Source organism: Spea bombifrons, chromosome 12, assembly GCF_027358695.1.
Source record: "Spea bombifrons isolate aSpeBom1 chromosome 12, aSpeBom1.2.pri, whole genome shotgun sequence".
Classification (NCBI taxonomy): domain Eukaryota; kingdom Metazoa; phylum Chordata; class Amphibia; order Anura; family Pelobatidae; genus Spea; species Spea bombifrons.
Genome location: NC_071098.1, coordinates 13,225,444 through 13,245,217, shown reverse-complemented (window position 1 = coordinate 13,245,217; position 19,774 = coordinate 13,225,444). Strand labels below are relative to the sequence as shown.

Genomic DNA, 19,774 nt, shown 5'->3' with positions numbered 1-19,774 from the left:
TAGGTAGCCAGCCAAGCCCCTGCATAGGTCAAAAAGGACGACAGACCCTACGTTCATCTGGCGATACATTGGAAAGAGGGAAATGTACAACATGTTCCCGCATTGATTGACACAGGGGCAGAGGCTAGTTTAATTTATGGAAATCCAAAGGAATTTAAGGGACCCCGAATTAAAATTTCAGGGTTGGGAGGTAAGGTTACTGAAGGAGTTCAAACAATGGCAACCTTAAAAATAGGTAACCTCCCTATCAGGAAATACCCAGTCATAATAGTACCGATTCCTCAATATATTTTGGGGATTGACATACTAAAGGGAATGACTTGGCACCTGGGGGAGGGAAAATTTGCTTTTGGAGTCAAAAGGACGAGTATTGAAATATGTCCCGTAGTGGTAAGCAAGGTAAAAATGCCACCAGTACATATACCTCCAGCTAGTAAATTGGTAGCTATGAAACAATATAGGATACCTGGAGGACACAAAGAAATCAGAGAAACAATTAAAGATTTAGTAGAGGTGGGGGTGATGAAGCCAACCACTACCGCATGGAATAATCCAGTTTGGCCTGTTAAAAAGAGTGACGGGTCTTGGCGGATGACAGTTGATTACCGCGAATTGAATAAATATACCCCACCGCTGACAGCAGCTGTACCTGATACTATAACCATTGTGGAACATATCCAACGCCACAGTGGGGAGTGGTATGCGGTAATAGACTTGGCAAATGCCTTTTTCACTATTCCTATAGAGGAAAAGGCACAAGATCAGTTTGCCTTTACCTGGCTAGGTAGGCAATATACCTTCACAAGATTGCCACAAGGGTGGATACACAGTCCAACTATATGCCACCGGACGGTGGCTGAGCATTTAGATGAGTTCCCTTTACTACCACGGATGCAGATCTCACATTATATTGACGATATAATGATTCAAGGTTCCACTGAGCAGGAGATGCTGCTGAGTCATTTGAAAGAGAAAGGGTGGGAAATTAATGCTAATAAAATTCAAGGACCGTCTTAAGTTGTGAAATTTTTGGGAATTCAATGGAATAGGGCGACCCCGGCGGCTGCCAGGATGGATCTTTACGCTATAGAAACTACTGTTATTCCACCTGGAAAAGTTAAAGCGATAAGTACCGGAAAATAGGATGTCAGATTACTGATAATCGTTTTGGGCAAATTTCGACCAGGTCGAGTTTTGCCATTAAGGGAGCAGTAGTTTTGGGGGGAATCATTGATGCAGATTATCGGGGGGAAATTAAGGTCATGATGATTAATCTGGGAACAAAGCTGTTAATTGTGGGACAAGGGGAAAAAAATGGCACGGTTAGAGGAGATAAAGGTTTTGGTTCTACTAATACAGTTAATGTAGGGGCCAAAATTTGGATATAGAACCCCCAAGGACCGCCTTCTCCAGCGGAGGTAATTGCGGTAGGGAAAGATCAAACTCTCCTCGTGATGGAACCATGGGAGGAGAAGTGGGAATATATTCCCCAGGAGAAATGTTACTTAAGAGAATAATGCTACCTTTTGTGTTACAGGTTTCACTCCTAAGCATCCTTGGAATCCTTAGGATTGGGTGTTTGGTTATTCCAGGAAATGATGGATGGACTCCTGGTGTGCCTGTAACCAACACAAATCAAAGTCAAGTAGCATGGGGCTGGAGGCTGTCTACACAAATAAGAACACAAGATAATTTTACTTGTTATGCTAATCAAGCACGGGCAAGTTAATATTAACTCTCGAGTTAATATTTCCTGCTGTCAAAGAACTTCTGACTTTCCATATCTTGCAATTGAAGAACAAAATTAACTGTACAAGAACTGTACAAAAACTGAGTTCTATTTGAATGAGACTGATGTGATAACATGTGCCAATAGTACTGAAATAAGTAACTGAACATGGTGGGCACAGAGTTTGATTTTTGTAAATATAAATGCATCCAAAATTGATCCTGGGCATATTAAAAGGGTCCCATCAACATGTATTAATGTGGGAACCCAGGCACAGAAAACAATAATTCAAGCGTCTATAACTTTCCCACCAACAAAGATGTGTTTAGTACGAAAGAAAGGAGCATGGTATGATACTATACTAGGGGGGTATGGAGCTCTTACAGGAACAATAAATGGGTTTGATATTGAGACTTTGGCTAATAGGCTGCATAAGGCAGGAAGCCAACTGAAGGATGTTTTAACCTTATAGGCACGATGGATGCCAACCACCATAAAATTAACAAAAGAACAAGCTGGGATAGATACTATTATGGTTGATTTACAAAAAGCATCCATTAATTGGTCAGTATGTACGTTGCAGACCATTTATCAGCAGCAACAAAAGGATACTGTCAAGGCTATGTTAATGACGGGAAATGAACAAGTTTGGAGAACTTTATTTAATAACTCCATAGCATATAATGATTGGTTGCAAATAAGTCCTCAGAAGATGCAATGTGATGACACCCACTGTACGGGAGTTATCATAGTATATAATGTGACCAAACAAGAGGTGATGTGTAAATTCATAGTGTTGCCTTTGATTCTTGGGGTACCGGGAAGCATGCATTTTTGGGTGCCTCAGTTTCAAGGTAAAACACCTTGTTAGGGAATATCAGACGGGTTTTCTGGTCATTCTGTGTCCCCTCACCCCCACTGAGCACACGGTGGCTTAGACATAACAGGGGACTTGGCAGACAGGCAAAGAGTTTTCCCAGCAACCCATCAGTGCCCCCCTCCCAGACTCAAACCTACTTCCATGTGTCCTCTGCTCTGCTGGTTGCCCTTACAGTTACATTGCAGATCTGTAAACATTGCTCCCACCAATGGCATGTTTAGTGACAATTTACCATGAAGGGAAAGCAGCGCACATCAAACAATCCCAGGAAGTCTTCCTCACTAGGTCTTTTAAAAAAATCAGGTTTCAATCTGAAAGGTTTTAAAAGAGCTAAGCAATTACCCATGGTACAGATTACACCTTACACTACCTCAGGTATCGACTTTCATAGACTACACCAAAATAGGTGTGTACAGAAACACATCTTGCCTAAATCCCACTGGAGAGAAATGGATTGTGAACAAATACTCATACTAGTATCGACCATGGGGACATGGTATACTCATCGGCATGACCTTTATTGCCCAGGAAAGGAAACAACTGCCCTATCGTCTTCCAGCATTATATGTAGCTAATTAAGAACAAAAAGTAAACAATAAGCAGTGTAAATGAAACAAATAATTTAATTTTGTCTTATTTCACTATATTTTATTTCACTTATCAAGGCTGGGGTAATGCTAGCTATAAATTAACTATACATTAGAAAAACTTTTGCTGTAACACCTAAAATAAAACCGGGGCGGCCACAAGAATTTTTTGGGGCCTAGTACAAACCTAGAGAGAGGGCCGCATGCCCTGTCCAAACCTAGGCTCTTCCAACTGCCTTGCTGCCCTATGCCAGCAATGGGACCACCAGGCTCCAACCCATGTAAAGGGATCATAAACCTCTGATCTGAAGAAAATGATTACCAGGCCCAATCCTTGGAAAGGGGCAACTGGCCCCAATCCCCAGAAAGGGGCAATCTAGGTCACAAAACCATCAAGAAACAAGTACTGGAAGGAGCTACATTTACTCAGGCCCAGGTAGCTTGCCACAAGGACCCAGTCCTTGGATGTGGGCCATGAGGGCCACTGAGAGGGCCCATGACAGATCAGGGAGGCCAGGTTACCCTGTTTGCCTAGGCCCTATACATGGGTACTGGTTGTAACCCCTTGATGGTGGCCCTGAATACTACTAGTAAAAAAGTAACCAATGCCGATTGAAGTGCAGGAGTAATGGGGCTTACATGAAGGTTCATTATCTTGGTGGCAGCAGCTGCAACATTTTCCTTCACCTTCTGCTGCATCAGGCTGACTGGATGCCTGCGTCTAGCCACCGAGTTAAGTTTTTCTAAAGACACCACTTGTAGTTTTGGTTCCCAGTACTCTGGCTACTTAAAGACAATAATGCCTGTAGCACAACTAAGCTTTCTTTCCTCTGCAAACTCCAATTCCCCTGTACGGCTCCCATTCATGACTTTTGGCAGCAAACTTACTGATATGTTGATCACTGTCTTGTCTAATACCGTATTCTTTTTCCCGTTCTTGCAGTCTGATACTTTATCTCATATACCATGACTTTGACCTTCCGGCATGTTCTCACTACCTAGCAACTATTATCCCCAGCCCCAACTCTACTTCCTATATTGGACATTTACCTTGGAAAAATTGTTCTAGAAAATACTTAACATTAAGTGGATGTTCTCTATCATAACATGTTATTAGTTATAAGTTATGAAACCCATATATTAAGGATGAAGTATTTTTTTTCTTAGCCTACCGCAACTCACAATCTGTGAGGGATTTGCCAGCTGTGGTAACCACATAGTTATAAGACCATTTTTTCTTACTGTAACAATGACTTCATATGATGATATCTTAGCATCCAAGTTGGTTAATTTCTCACTGGCACAGAACAGATGAAAAATTGTAAACGTCCCATGGAAACAGGACACCTCGGATGTATGCCCCCAACAAAAGCGTCTTGCTTTGAGCACCTACAATGTTGGGAAGCATGCTCTTGTCTGGTTGATCACACTGCAAGCGGTGCCTATTAAAGGCACTTGGGAGAAGACAGTCTCTGTAAACCTGGCACTTTCCCCTGAAAATCAGGATCGGTGGCAGTTTGGATGATTATGCTTATGTATTAGGTTATTTCTTCACAGAGGCGTATCTACTGAAAATAGCGCCTATGGCAAGCACTGAAATTGCGCCCCTGTCCAAATATCTAAACCCCATTTACTAGCCCCTGCTGCCCATATATATATATAAATATTAGTCCCTGCTGCCGATATCAATTGAAATTCACTTGTGATCTCAGCACTGAAGGTATATATCAAATAAACAGAATCAGACATACAAATCCTGTATTTGCAGGTATACAATAATAATATATGAAACGTAGCATCACAGGTATAGATCAAATAAATACATGGAAACAGCATTGCAGGTATTAATCAACTGAATAAGACATATTAACCCTGTATTTGCAGTTTGGGGTAGCCGTATTAGTCCAGTGTATACGAATGCAAAAAACAGAAAGTTGCAGAATCTTGTAATACCTTTTTTATTGGACTAACAGTATTAAAATAATAGACGAGCTTTCGGGAGTCCTCCCTTTATCAAGTCAAAAGCATTTCTGACCAAGCAAGTGAAAAACACAGTTTAAAACTGACCAGTACATGTTCTGATACAGGGTTAAAACAGGGGTTAAAACAACACGGTAGAGAATTTGCAGACAAAAAACTAAGAGGGTCGTAAATAGTAAAGAGTTGCATATACTACACAGATAAGGGGGGGCAGGGGTGAGCATGTAGGAGAGAGAAAAAAAGGCACAGGTTATAGGAAGTTTTGATAGTGTGCTAAGAAGCTCAAATCCACATTAAGTCCTCTGTTTTTACAATCATAGAAATGTATCATTTTGGCTTCAAATGTCTTTCTTTCTTGGGTGTTTTTGAAATGACCTCTCAGTGTTTTGATTTTAAGGTCATGTATGGAGTGACCGGTTTGGGTGAAGTGGTGCCCAACTGGAGTGCAAAGGTTTTCTTCATCGTGATGGTTGATGGAGTATCTGTGCAGATTCATCCTTTTATTAAGTTGCTGGCAGGTTTCACCGATGTAGCACCCTATAGTACATTTGGTGCTTTGAATCATGTATACAACATTCTGTGAAGTGCATGAGTATGATCCTTTAATATTGTATGTCTTGTTGTGGGTGGCTGTGTTGCTGGTACAGATGTGTTGGCAAAGTTTGCATCTGGCTTTGTTGCATGGTTTGCTTCCATTATCTGTGTGTGTTGTTTCAGTATGTAGTTTGCTACTCACCAGCTTTTATTATCTGTGTAGTATATGCAACTCTTTACTATTTACGACCCTCTTAGTTTTTTGTCTGCAAATTCTCTACTGTGTTGTTTTAACCCCTGTTTTAACCCTGTATCAGAACATGTACTGGTCAGTTTTAAACTGTGTTTTTCACTTGCTTGGTCAGAAATGCTTTTGACTTGATAAAGGGAGGACTCCCGAAAGCTCGTCTATTATTTTAATACTGTTAGTCCAATAAAAAAGGTATTACAAGATTCTGCAACTTTCTGTTTTTTGCATCTGTATTTGCAGGTACACATAAATAATGTATGGAAACATAGCATAGCACATATGGATCTACAGAATAACACAAAAACCCAGCTTTGCAGGTAAAGATCAATTGGAATTCACATAAAAACACAGCATTAAAGGTATATTTCAAAACCCCTAAATTACAGGCATAGATCACAGGTTGCACCCCCCAAAGTCAGCCCTGACGTCCACACTGCCCACATAGAACCTGACCAGCACCCAGATAACACACATTAGATTTGCAATCTTTGTCCCCAAATAGCCCAGCACAAATCAACTTTGTCCAAAAACAGTCCGGCCTGTGCCATTTTTGTCTCATATACACCCTGCCTGTGCCATCTTGGTCCCCAAGGCTCAAACCTCCTGCTAGTGCCATCTTTGTTCTTCCACAATTATACATCTATGATACACAAACACTTTTACAGTCGCTGACTAATTCACACTTTAATTCAGACAACTCATCCACACATTAACTCATGCTCTCCCTCACTCACTCAATGCATCCACACATTAACTCATGCTCTCCCTCACTCACTCAATGCATCCACACATTAACTCATGCTCTCCCTCATTCAGACAATACATTCACATATTAACTCATGCTCTCCCTCATTCACTCAATGCATCCACACATTAATGCACACTCTTTACTTGTATCTACCCCCTCTCCCTCCCTTATCACTTTCTACCCCCCTCTCCCTCCCTTATCACTTTCTAACCCCTCTGCCTCCCCCTACCCACTATATTCCTTCTCCCCCCTACCTATGCCGGCACCGGGACGGGGGTAGAGGGCTCGTGGAGGAGAATGAGGGGTGTCGAGCAGTTGCTAGGCGCCCCTCTCTCTCCTCCGCATCCAAAAAAAAAACGGCATTTAAAAGCCGCTCACCGGCGCCCCCCTAGGGATGGCGCCCATGGCACGTGCCATAGCTGCCATACCCTATATACGCCTCTAGTTATGTTACTATATCAAGTACAGAAAACATGTTTAACTGTATCAGTTTGTAAATTATAATATACATCAGTATTATTCCCATGCTGATAATGTATGTTGTGTGACTCCCTGTAGCTCAACATCTCACAGGTGCAGTGGCGTCGCTACAGGGGGATAGGTTATCCCCCCATTGCCCCCCCCACCGAATTTGGTACCACCCAGCGGATTGCACAGGACAGTCCCGCATAATGAGAAAGAGGGTAGTAAGAATATTTAAATAAGTGTTAATGAGTGAGTATGAATTAATGTGTGGATGCATTGTGTGAATGAGTGAGAGTATGCATTAATGTCTGAATGAATTGTCTGAATGAGGGAGAGCATGAGTTAATGAGTATGTGTGTATCATAGTTGTGTAATTGTGGAAGGGCAAAGATGGCACTAGCAGGATGTGTGAGCCTTGGGGACCAAGATGGCACAGTCGGGGTGTATATGGGAGGAAGATGACACTGCCCAGGCTGTTTGGGGACAAAGTTGACTTGTGCTGGGCTATTTGGGGACAAAGATGGCAAATTTTATGTGTCTTATCTGGGAGCTGGTCAGGTTCTATGTGGGCAGTGTGGACACCAGGGCAGGCTTTCGGGGCTTTAAATATACCTTTAATGGCATGTTTTTATGTGAATTCCAATTGATCTATACCTGTAAAGCTGGGTTTCTGTGTTATTCTGTTGCTCCATATGCGCTATGCTATGTTTCCATACATTATTTATGTATACCTGCAAATACAGGGTTTGTATGTCTTGTTCAGTTGATTAACAGCTGCAATGCTGTTTCCATGTATTTAGTTGATCTATACCTACAATGTTATGTTTTATATATTGTTATTGTATACCTGCAAATACAGGATTCGTATGTCAGATTCTGTTTATTTGATATATACCTTCGGTGCTGAGATCACAAGTAAATTTCAGTTGATCTATGCATGCAAAGCTGGGTTTGTGTGTTAATGTGTTGATCTATACCTGCTATCGGCAGCAGGGTCTAATATACATATACATATATATATATATATATATATATATATCGGCAGCAGGGACTAATATTAATATATATCGGCAACTGTGGTAATATTTATATATATATATATATATATATCAGCAGCAGGATCCAATATTTGTATATATATGTATCGGCAGAAGGGTCTAATATTAACGAAACTGCCAGTTCAGCTGTAATTTTGAAATCATGTTTCAATCAGTCTTTACTCATTATGTAGTTAAAAATGCATGTCTAACGCGTATATGTGATGGGGACATCACATAAATCAATAATAAAGGGAGGGGCTTGCTGGGGGCATTAATACAAATAGTGGTGGCTGGAGGCAATCATACAAGGGTGTGGGGGCACCACATTAATCTATACTAAAGGGGTGCTGGCTGGGGCATCAATACACAAGGGTCAAAAACACTAAGGGGGTATAAACAACAATGCAGTGTGAAATATCCATCCTGATGTAGATGTCAGTGACGTAAATTGTGTCCTGCTGTTTGTGTGTTTTTGGTTATCAGTGTACCAGAGCCTGTCCTGGGGTGTGTGTGTGTGTGTGTATAGTTGTTGGTGTGGTAGAGCCTGTCCTGGTGTGTGTGTTTGGATATGAGTGTGGCAGAGTCTGTCCTTTGTGTGTGTGTTTGGGTGTCAGTGTGGCAGAGTCTGCCCTGTGTGTGTTTGGGTGTCAGAGCCTGTCCTGGTATGTGTTTGGGTATTGGTGTGGCAGAGCTCAAGCGGAAGTTGTCTATGCGAATCGTGTTGAGCTCTACACGCTGTCTGGACTAAGCACCGGGGACACAGCAGCACCGGTAAGTTTGGAGGAGGGAGGGGGAGGGAGTGTTAAATGGGGCATAAGGCATTTCTGGAGGCAGAATGCTCTGTGAAATGCCTTTTAACCCCCTTAATGCCACTCTGCCTCCAGAAATGCCTTTTAACCCTCTATAAGCCACTCTGCCTCCTGAAATGCCTTATACCTCCCTGCATGCCACTCTGCCCCATGATATGCCTTTTAACCCCCTAAAGGCAAGAGTGGCATATAGGGGTATAAGGTAATTCTGGAGGCAGAGTGGCACATATGGGGTCAAAAGGCATATCATGGGGCACAGTGGTATATAGAGGATTAAAAGGCGTATCATGGGGCACATTGGCATTTAGAGAGTTAAAAGGCATATCATGGGGCACAGTGGGATATAGGGTGTATACGGCATTTCTGGGGCAGAGTGGCAAGCCTGGGGGCAGATGTGCATAACTGGGGGGGCAGGTTGTTAAAAAAGGAAATAAAAACAAAATATTTTTCTCAATCATAGCTTTTATTAACAAACAATTGTTCACATAGTTTACATGAATTAACCTTTACTGGTAAACTTTTTTCCTATAGGTTCTTATTATATTCAGGCCTTTTCTTTTTTTCCTTAATTAATATTCAGATTTGGGGGGGTCGTCTTTTAATCAGGGTCATCTTATAATCGAGCAATTACGGTAATTTGGAAAAAGAAGGCCCCCTAGTGGTGGTGGAGTATAATAATGAAGCAAATCAAATAAAAAAAAATGTAAAAAACACTGGGGAATTCTATTAAAAGATGATACTTTGAAGGATGTACTACCTAATACCCCGAAAATAGTATTCAGAGGAGTACCTAATTTAAAACAGAAATTATCTAGTAGTTACCTGAGAAATACAGAAAATATTTTGTTAAAACAATCTACATTAACAGATATATTAGGTTTTTTTTGGTTGTAAAGATTGCAATGTCTGTAGGACGGTGCAACAACAAAAAGTTCCTATAAAAAAGTTATATCAAGAGTATGATATCCTGCAATTATTAACATGTAACTCTAAAAATGTGATCTATATTCTGGAATGCCCTTGTGGACTCCAGTATATAGGTAGAACAATACGGAAATTAAATATTAGTGTTAGTGAACACATCAGAAATATAAAAAAGGGATTTTTACAACACTCAGTATCTCAACATTTTTTAGAGTTTCACAATAAAGATCCAAAGGAATTCAAATTTTGCGCTATAGAAGAAATTCACAAACACTGGAGAGGAGGCAATACTATAACACAAATAGGACAAAAGAAATGAAGTGGATCTTTGAATTTGAAACATTAAAACCCAAAGGTCTTAATGATGAGTTTGATCTTTATAATTTTCTTTAGAACAAAGTATAAATATTTTTATTTTTATCTCTACAAATACATCACTATAAATTATGTAAAATTATAAAATCTGGGTGTCATAAGAATTGTGAAATAAATTCCAATATACATTCACCTACAACTTACCTGAGAGATATCGGGAGATGAACTTTAGACTCAAAGACTATAACGAACTGACTGATGGAAGAACTGACTGTACACGAGATCCCGCGATACTTCCTCCGGCATGCATGTGACGAATGCGGAAGAGGAAGATAGCATCACATAAAATGAAGACGCCGAGAAGAAGTTTAAAACGCCTGGTAGAAGCTCAAAGGAGCGAAATGCGTAGCGGGCGGTTCTTTAAACTTTTTAGCGAACGGATTTTAAAACTTCTAATGAATTGGAATAAATATTTATTTATCTTCTATTCTCGAGTACGGTCTTTTTCTTCTTGCTTATTACGGAGGTTTGGGGATGTGGCAAGCTGTCCTTTGAAACGGAGCCGGAGTTCCTGTACCATTTGCTGGAGACAAAGCCCCAGGAAAAGACATTTTGAGGAGCCTAATTTGATTATGAAGCATGTGAGTGCAATGGTTTTGTTAATCAACATATCGCTTTCTGATCTACTACACCATTATGTGTTTTCTGTTTTTTGTCTCATTTTAAGATCATACCCAGATATCGTTCTGAACCAAAACATATACAGGTTGTATATATATATATATATCTATATATATAAATATATACATTTATACTTTATACATTGTTTGTGTTCTTTTTTGTGTGTATATTTCACATTTCTTTGTGTATAGGAAATCACATAAATAAGGTGCCGCTGGTATAGAGGGGAGAGCGCAGAAACAGTCACTACCCTTTTTTTTTCTCTGTGACATTTAACTAAAATATTAGGAAGAATATCTCACATTTATTCAATCTCCTTTTCCAACTCCAGGACCAGGTGGATCCACGGATGTTTCTGTTCCACCTGGGATTAGAGGAATTTAAGCTAAATCAAAGAATACTTATTATACATGTTTATTTTTTGCTGCAAAGATTTGTATCGCCAGGCAGTGGAGAAACGCTGGCATAATAAATTGGGAGATAGTTGGGAGATAGATTAACCAAATAGAATACCAGTGCACAATGGAAAGGGGATATTGTTATAAACTTGAAACGATCGACATGTTTGATAAAATCTGGCGACCCTGGAAATTATTTTGGGAGGAACGCATTGGTACCCCTACATGACAAAATTTTCTTTTATATTTTTGGCCCCTGCACATTTGAAATCAACTTATTAAATTACTATGATATCAACATGCGGGCCCACAGGATATATTCCGGCTACTCCCAGGAGAGAATGTTGACGTTGATGTATGAATGTTAAGAAGAAAGGGTAAACGATATTTGTTAGTTCTATGAATTATATTTATCATGAGAAATTCTTTTTTCTTTTTTTTTTTTTTTTTCTTTGCATCCCTTTTGTATTGGGCAAATACATGTACAGTATATATGTATTCATTTGATATATGAAATATGGTTCTGAGAATGATATGTCTTACATGTGTATTTTGAACTTTTGAATAAAAATATATAGATAAAAAAAGAAAAAGGAAAAAAAAAAAAAAAATATTCCGGAATAGGCGCACTATATGGGCTTAGGGAAGCCCCATCAAATGTAAGAGTCCACTGATCTTTTAAATAATTATTTTTGAATAATTACATATTGCACAGTCACCTGGTGTTAATTGTATGAAATTTTATTGGAATTTATTTCAGATGTTACATGAATCCGTGGGATGGGACAGATGTTTCTGGTGATCATCTTAATCAGAATTGGATTCCGAGCCTTCCTCGAGTGCTTTCAGTTGTTCTACTATGGCTCTCTCCTGCTTTTCATTTTGGTACTTTAAGATGCTGAAAAAAACATTAAATATTTGTCACATTTATTTGTATTGCAATTGTTAATAAAACATCACATAATCTCACTGCCTGGTTCTCTCTCTTGAAACTACACTGAAAAGAGTTCATGTTCATTTACATGTTAAGGCTTATAAAGTTGCTGTTACTTAGCTGCCCAAATAAATCCATGTCCAGCCTGTGATGATTAAACATGACCAGATAATTAAGCCTGTTACTGATAGCCCAACAATACATCCCTTTTTATTATTTGCATGTAAATAGCACTTCCATGCATGTATGTATCTAGTCACGGTAATAAGATATATTCATATCGTATCCAATAGTAGGAATAACTTCTCACAATCTCCAGAGACCTGGGATGAAGAAAGAAACAAATTCCATAAAATGTACTCACCGTATTCCCACAGAAAATATTATAATCAAACAACCGAATACAATCATTCCGATTAGGAAGATGCCTTGTTCAACAATCTCCACGTCTAAATTAATGGGGGTTTCTGTCGCGTTTGGGGACATTCCTGGCCCTTTTGAAACTGCATGAAGAGAAAGAAAGAGAATCGATGAAATATGCTTAGATGATGCATACCTGTTAAGTGTCTCTACACAAAATCTTGTATTGGGTAAAATAAGGCTCATTCACCAAGTGGAAGATAATTGAACAATTTCTGCATTTCTGTTGCTCTATTCAATAACTGAGGTGGCAGCTGAGTCTGAGTATCAAGTCCTGATAAACTGTTACTCCTTACTTACAGTTAACAAGTATCAGCTCAGTAGCTTGTGAGTGACATTAAACAATTGATATCTCACTCTTTAGTACATTGACCCACATGTAGCAATATCTATGGACATGAGGTTGACTTATATATCTCACTGGTAAGATCAATATATAGTGGTGTATGGGAAATAGAATAATATGGAATGTGGAAATAAACACCATCTTTTTTATCACAAAATCAAACCTACCGTTCACTCTATAAGACAGGGTGCTGACCGGTGTCTTGGTCTTCGTTTGGGCAGTACAAGTATATTCTCCCGCATCACCAAAGTCAACATCCTTTTTCTCCAAGAAGGGCTGGTCTGTGATGCTCAGTATTTTACTTTTGTGATTTACTACCTAAAATGAGTAATGGAGATAAACAGAACAATAATAATATGCATTAGCTTCATTACTTTTACTGTTATTAAGTGCGCTGCTAATTCCCTCGTGTCACACTTGCTCTTTTACAAACCCCCCTAAGTCGCTTTTTGATTATTTTTGCCCCAGGAATGCAAAATAAAATATTTTTTCTAACAGAAAAAAGAGTGCTTTTACCGGTGGTATTTTTGACAAACATTCCATGAACAGTAGTTCCACAATTTAGTTTACAAACCAAATGACTTCTCATGTTATATACAGTTTAATGTGGAATAACGCGATGCTCTGATATTACTTGGTATTTTGGAATTTGAAAAACTGCAATAACTATTCTTGACTTAAACTACTTTTTAGTCTTCAGTGAAATATGTATTCTAGTTGTGAAATGTCTTATAAGGTCTTGTGAACATTACCTTCTTAAAAACGTACTGGATTGGTTCCCCCACATCGACGTGCCAATTTAAACTACAATCAAAGATTACTTCTTGACCTTTGATTACGTCTGTAGTCCGATCTAAAATGAAAATATCAAAAGTGTTATATATATCATGACCGCAAGATTATATCAACTGTAGTATAAAATGTGCGAAAAAGACTCATTTCTTTTCTAATTAGTAGCGTAAGGCTAACTCAGATATGCAAAGACCTCCACCAGAGCACCAGGAATACGTTTCCATTCTTGCTGAAGATAAATAAATAGGAAGGTGACTTGAAAATATGGAAAATTAGCTATTATGGTTATGGCTAAAATGGTTAAAACAAAACATAAAACACAACAATAATTAGAAAAAGAAGAAAATGTGGGATATAGAGAAAAGAGGTTGTAAAGGATTGGGAGAACAGGTCTTGCCAATGTATCCTATGACTTTAATAAATAAGAGAAATCATTTTTCTATTTCCTTGTACAAAATTATGACTGTCTTACCTCCACATTTCAGTATTTCGGTCATACAGGATTCGCGCCCTCTACAAGGTTTGCAGGATTTCCCACTCTGCACATCTAGAACAATACAAATGTCATTATTTGCAATATTTAGTTATTACATGCTTCTTAATGATATTGTGTAGATAATCAGCCTAGATACGTGATTATTTCACAGAAAATAAACAGATATTTGGAGTTTACAGGCCAGTGTTGCTACTTGATGATAGGATCTGTCTTTTTTTGTGCCATGCGAAGGAGTTCACCCATGAACCATTATAAAAATGCTTAATATAATTTTCTGGTAGTTTCTTACCTTTGCATTTATTGTTGTCTGCAGTACAAAAGCATAGCGAACACTTATCCATCTTTTCTAAAACAGAAATAAAAAGTCATAGTTAGATTAAATGGTTATAGAAACAAGCAGCGTATTCTGGTGGCAATAGAATAATCCAGGGGAAATTTCAACACAGAGCATATTCCGTGTTGAAAGAGATATACGTAGAAGAATTACATATAACACATGTTTCAGTAGAGTTTTGTAGAAAAAGAACTTTCACTGAAGCTATGGAATCTTTTATGAGCCCACCAACCAGGTTTACTAGACACATCACGAGAATATATCTCGACTGACTTTATTTAAATAAGTGATCACCCATATCATGTAACTTACGACTGGATATTTTCATTTGAGACTGTGTGAGGAGCAAAACACTTACCATTACATTGGCTATGACCTCCCATGCACGGTACCTTTACCTCTTCACAGTTCTTACAGCTTGTGAGAGTTTGGATCATCAAGCCTGCAGAAAAACATTTAAAAAATCAATACAATGATGGCTGATATGAAGAACATTCAGATTAATATAGACCTGTTCTGGGAACCCCTTAGTGGTTGTTGTCCTGTTTCCATTCTAGGGGCTTCTGTTGATTACAATATATTGCTTCTCTCCTTAGCAAAGCAGGACTTATCTTAACCTCTCAGTGGCCACTCTCTTAACAGCACCTCTTGGCTGCTCCATTGGATTATGTCCTTTCTCTGTATTAAACGATACATTTCTTTCACCCGTTAACACTCATACCCTCAATCACCAGCAATTAGGACATATTGTATGTGGAGAATCATGCCAGTGCTGAACAGTTGGACCCATAATGTTGACAAGGATTGTGATTTGTTGTCGTGATTAAAGTATATTAGAAAGACACTTACCACATGCTTTATCCCCTAAAAAGAGAAGAAAACAGAATAAGAAAATGAAAAAAAATGATTTGCTATTTAACACTAAAAGTACAAAGATAAATGTTTTTACATTATGTGTGATTCCGCAATAAATTAAATGTGGAAATAAATGATTTTATTCTGTTTTTAGATTACAGAGTTATAGATTTAGTAAAACTATGTGGATAAATACTAAATAAGACATGTCCATAGCATTCCTGGGTTAAAACCAGGTCAATTAATATATAATAGTTTGGAACATTTGGAATTTTGAAGTTTTGGAAAGGAATTTGGAAAAATCTGGAATTACTTTAAGTTAGGAAAATATATTGATGGAAATATATAATAACTTCATGAAAAAGAGTCAAACACCAAATATTTAAAGTTAGGTTCTGTAGAGCTTTCCAGCCAATACACAATTCTTCCTTTACAAGAAATGACGTTGAGCATTAGGTTGGACAACTATATTTTATTGTTTTAGTGATGGTTATTGTGGGATTTTGTAACCCAACAAGGTAAAAATGCCACAATGCTACAATGTCGGAAGATGTTATTGTTATTCGACCGTTGTTAATGTTTATCTCAATAAAGGTTTTTAATTAAGAAACTGAATTCTGGATATAATTTCTTTTAAAGTTCTTCAGTCATTAAATGTAGTCATTGTTTTAAGCCATTTGGGACATGTTGATATTTTGGATAAAAAAACCCACATATAGATGTTTAGAAACTTTAAATTGTGCTTACCTTTCAGATTAGGACAGTACCCTGGAAACAAAGATAACATCATTAATGCCTCTTCTGTAAAGTGTATTTGCACGCATACAGTATATATCGGCCAATTGAACTATTCGAGTCATCCATAAAGGTTATAACCAATGTCCTGCCAAATAACTGCAAAGACTGCTTTCTATCTATCCCTAGGGGTCTTCTTTCTTAGCCCTGTTGCTGACTACGAGGGGATCGAGATATAAGCATCTCCATCACACATTTCTATTCCGTGTTCCCTCTCACATGATGCACTCAGCAGGGAGCTGGGATACAGTCTAATATCTGTTGCCCAACCACTAATGTAACAAGAAAAAACCCAAAATGTGAAAATAAATGCCCCCATACTGAGCATAAACATGATGAACTATATAGAAATTAATACAGAACCACCAGTAATCTCTTTACACAGAATGCAAAAAACACAAAACATCAAATCTAAAAAATAATCGTCATTATTGTGAATGCTCTATTGGTTAATTACCTGCAAAGTTACATTTCAAATCTAATATTAACACACTCGTTATTTAGGTTTCCAAAAAGATTGTGCTTTTCTTAAATCCTTACTTACTTTCTGACATAAACTGGTTAAAGATGGCACTGAAGTTTGCTTTAAGGTGTTTCAAACTCGCATCGATTGTGTTCATGTAGTGAGTTCCTACCAAAAGAAAAAAGTTTAGTTACGGGCCAAATACATACATTTCCCACCCATTCTGTGATCGTCGGGATGCAGGGGTAAACATATACTTTACAATATCCTTTATTCATGTTTAGAATATCGGGTCGGTGAAGACTAAACCTCTATTTGTCTCCTTTGAGGAAAAGTACCTGTTAGAACATTATTTTTAATTACGTTCTACCCCTTCCAAATCTCAGCAACAATTTGGGAATAAGTGAATCCCCGATCTGCTGTACAGAAGTAAAGTTGATTGGAGTCGTTGAACGAGCATCTGCCAGCCCAACGGCACTAATCCTTTTTTTTGAATCCACCACTAGTGTTACGGCTCAATCACTGCACTTCTTCTTTGTAACAATATTCAATACACACATCGGTCTATATCTGGCTACTGGAGATAAAGGGGTTAATAACATGAAATATAGCAAATAAATACCTTCAGCAACTGAGGCACCGATCGTCTGCACAGGATTGTCAAGTTGTTCAACCAATTGGGAAATACCAAATTTATCTGAAAAACACATTGTAAAAGTTATGAAATTGGAAAACTGCATTTTAAACCATTTTGACCTGATGTTCTCCAGGAATAATCGACCCACTGAGTGCAGCGGCATAAACAAAAAAAGAAATTTCAAGTTATCAAGTTTTATACAAGATTGAAGAGGATTTTTTACCCTGATATTGTCATTGGTGTTGGCACAGCTAGAATTAGGACATATTGTACCCGAGCTGACCCTTCGAAGCTTTCTATATGACAATCCCATTCCTCCCAGGGGCCAATATTAAACCAAACAAACTTAAATGAAATATAATCAACCAGTCACTCCCACAGATAGAACCCTAATGCTTAATACAAGGGTTCATGTTTTAATCCTAATACATTTATTAAGCTGTTACTACTTACCAAGTAGAAGATCTGCAAAGTGATCTGTTATGTCACTTATTCCCTTGGTTATGTAAGCATGGACTTTTTTAAAATCTGCCACATGCTTGTTTTTCAAAATTATTTGAAACTGCTCAAGCTTTCTTTCAGCGTCCTGATGACATTTTAGGCAGCCTGAAACCTGGGAATCAGGCATTAGCACCAAAAGAAATAAAATACAGAAAATCATTCTGTTAGACATTAGCTTGCCAAGTAACCAACAGCCGTCAGTTAATGGAATGTGACAAGGAGCAGAGTTGGCAGAGCATAAATTCACTGGGTTTGTGATGTCATCATTGTGACATCACAAAGCACTCATCACTTGCATTGGCCATGGTATGTGTTAATCATTTCTGTATAAATGCCAGTAAACTCTCTTATACCCACAAACAATGTAGTAGAAACCTTGAGTTTGATTAAAATTCATCAGGGGACCCTGTGTATCCATACTTCAATCAGATAAAAGATACCACTGAGCAGGGGATAATACAAAAGTGTGCCTTCTGTGGCTATTTGAAATATCTGGAGGTTTCTTTTGTATTTCTGATTGAAAACATACACTCTGTTTGAATTGATTTGCAGCCAAAAAAAAGCAACAGTGGAAGTAACCATGTAATAATGTTTCATTTTTGTATTTCTTTCACAGGGTAGAGACGCCCACTTTGATTTGCACAGCCATCCACTTCTTGCAGAGGCCAACAGCAGATCCTGTTTACTAGTTTACGGTCTTGTGATTGATCTTATAGGCAAATGAATATCCCAGGTGCCCATAGGCAAATAAACACTACTGAAACCTTTAATAAACTGTATGGGTGTATATTAGGATAAGTGTGGTTATGCACATGTGTAAAGTAAAGGGAATGTATTACCCTCTAACATATAAGCAGGGCACGGGGGTAAAGCAGGAGATGTATTATGCAGGGAGCCAGTACACTTACCATGTGCATGCAGAAGAGAAGCCACTGAATACATTTTAGGGGAAATCTAAGGAAAATGATATTGACATTTTATGTTTATAGTACCAATAATGTACATGTTACCAAATACAACATGTAAATGTAATTAGACGCTTAAACTGCAGTACATCAGGTACAGAAAACATTTTTAACTGTATCGGTTTGTAAATTATAATATACATCAGTATTATTCCCATGCTGATAATGTATGGTGTGTGACTCCCTGTAGCTGAGATCAACATCTCACAGGTGACTGCACTTTTTAAGTCAAATTATACATTGGGAACTTCCAGTAAGGTGGTTTGACCTCTGAAACCCACATGCTGATCCACGCAGGTGCACTGTGCCATGAGTCGGCATCCTACCCAGATTTCACTTGCACGGTCCTGGAATGAAGAGTTAAGTCCCATGTCCGGCATGTATCTCTTTCTGTCCTGTGAATTATTTTTTTTTCCGGATAATAGGTATTGCTTGGGAATCCAAATGTCATCAGCCACCATCGGTAAAACCACACTCAAGACTACCTTGATTACACACCAGCCATAGCACCAGAAACAAACACTCCAAAAAGTGTTTGGCTGTATTCATTCAGAAATATGGGGCATGGTTTGTATTATGGATTATTATAACTCATGAAGTCATTCTGTGATCCCTAATTCTCTGATTCTTTCTTTCTAGTTTGATTACTTTTGAAACCCATCCCCTAGTCATATTTCATGCAACCAGGTTCTTGTCTAGAATTGGTGACATTGCACTCACATACTCTGTGCAAATACTCTGAAAAATACCCTTCAGAAATGCCTTTAAATCCCCCTATATGCCACTCTGCCTGCAGAAATCCCTTAAACCCCCTTTATGCAACCCTGTCCCATGATATGCCTTTTAACCCCTATATGCATAAGAGGGCATAAGGCATTTCTGGAGGCAGGATGGCA

At 38.4% G+C, this 19,774-nt stretch overlaps 1 protein-coding gene and 1 long non-coding RNA gene across 2 annotated transcripts; one reads left to right on the top strand and one right to left on the bottom strand.

Annotated features, from left to right (window-relative positions):
- The first annotated feature begins 10,574 nt into the window (after window positions 1-10,574).
- Window positions 10,575-12,312, top strand: LOC128470714 (uncharacterized). Its single transcript, XR_008346048.1, has 2 exons — window positions 10,575-10,902; window positions 12,101-12,312. It is a non-coding gene; the product is annotated as an uncharacterized LOC128470714 (long non-coding RNA).
- A 46-nt stretch (window positions 12,313-12,358) lies between these two features.
- Window positions 12,359-19,249, bottom strand: LOC128470570 (izumo sperm-egg fusion protein 1-like). The gene is made up of 13 exons (XM_053452456.1): window positions 19,160-19,249; window positions 17,866-18,025; window positions 17,398-17,472; window positions 16,857-16,943; window positions 16,265-16,285; window positions 15,512-15,526; window positions 15,021-15,104; window positions 14,618-14,674; window positions 14,305-14,379; window positions 13,793-13,893; window positions 13,208-13,358; window positions 12,639-12,777; window positions 12,359-12,419 (listed from the first exon to the last, which is right to left on the bottom strand). The coding sequence occupies exons 1-13, from the start codon at window positions 19,247-19,249 to the stop codon at window positions 12,359-12,361; spliced, it is 1,116 nt and encodes a 371-aa protein (XP_053308431.1).
- Between the last annotated feature and the right edge of the window lie 525 nt (window positions 19,250-19,774).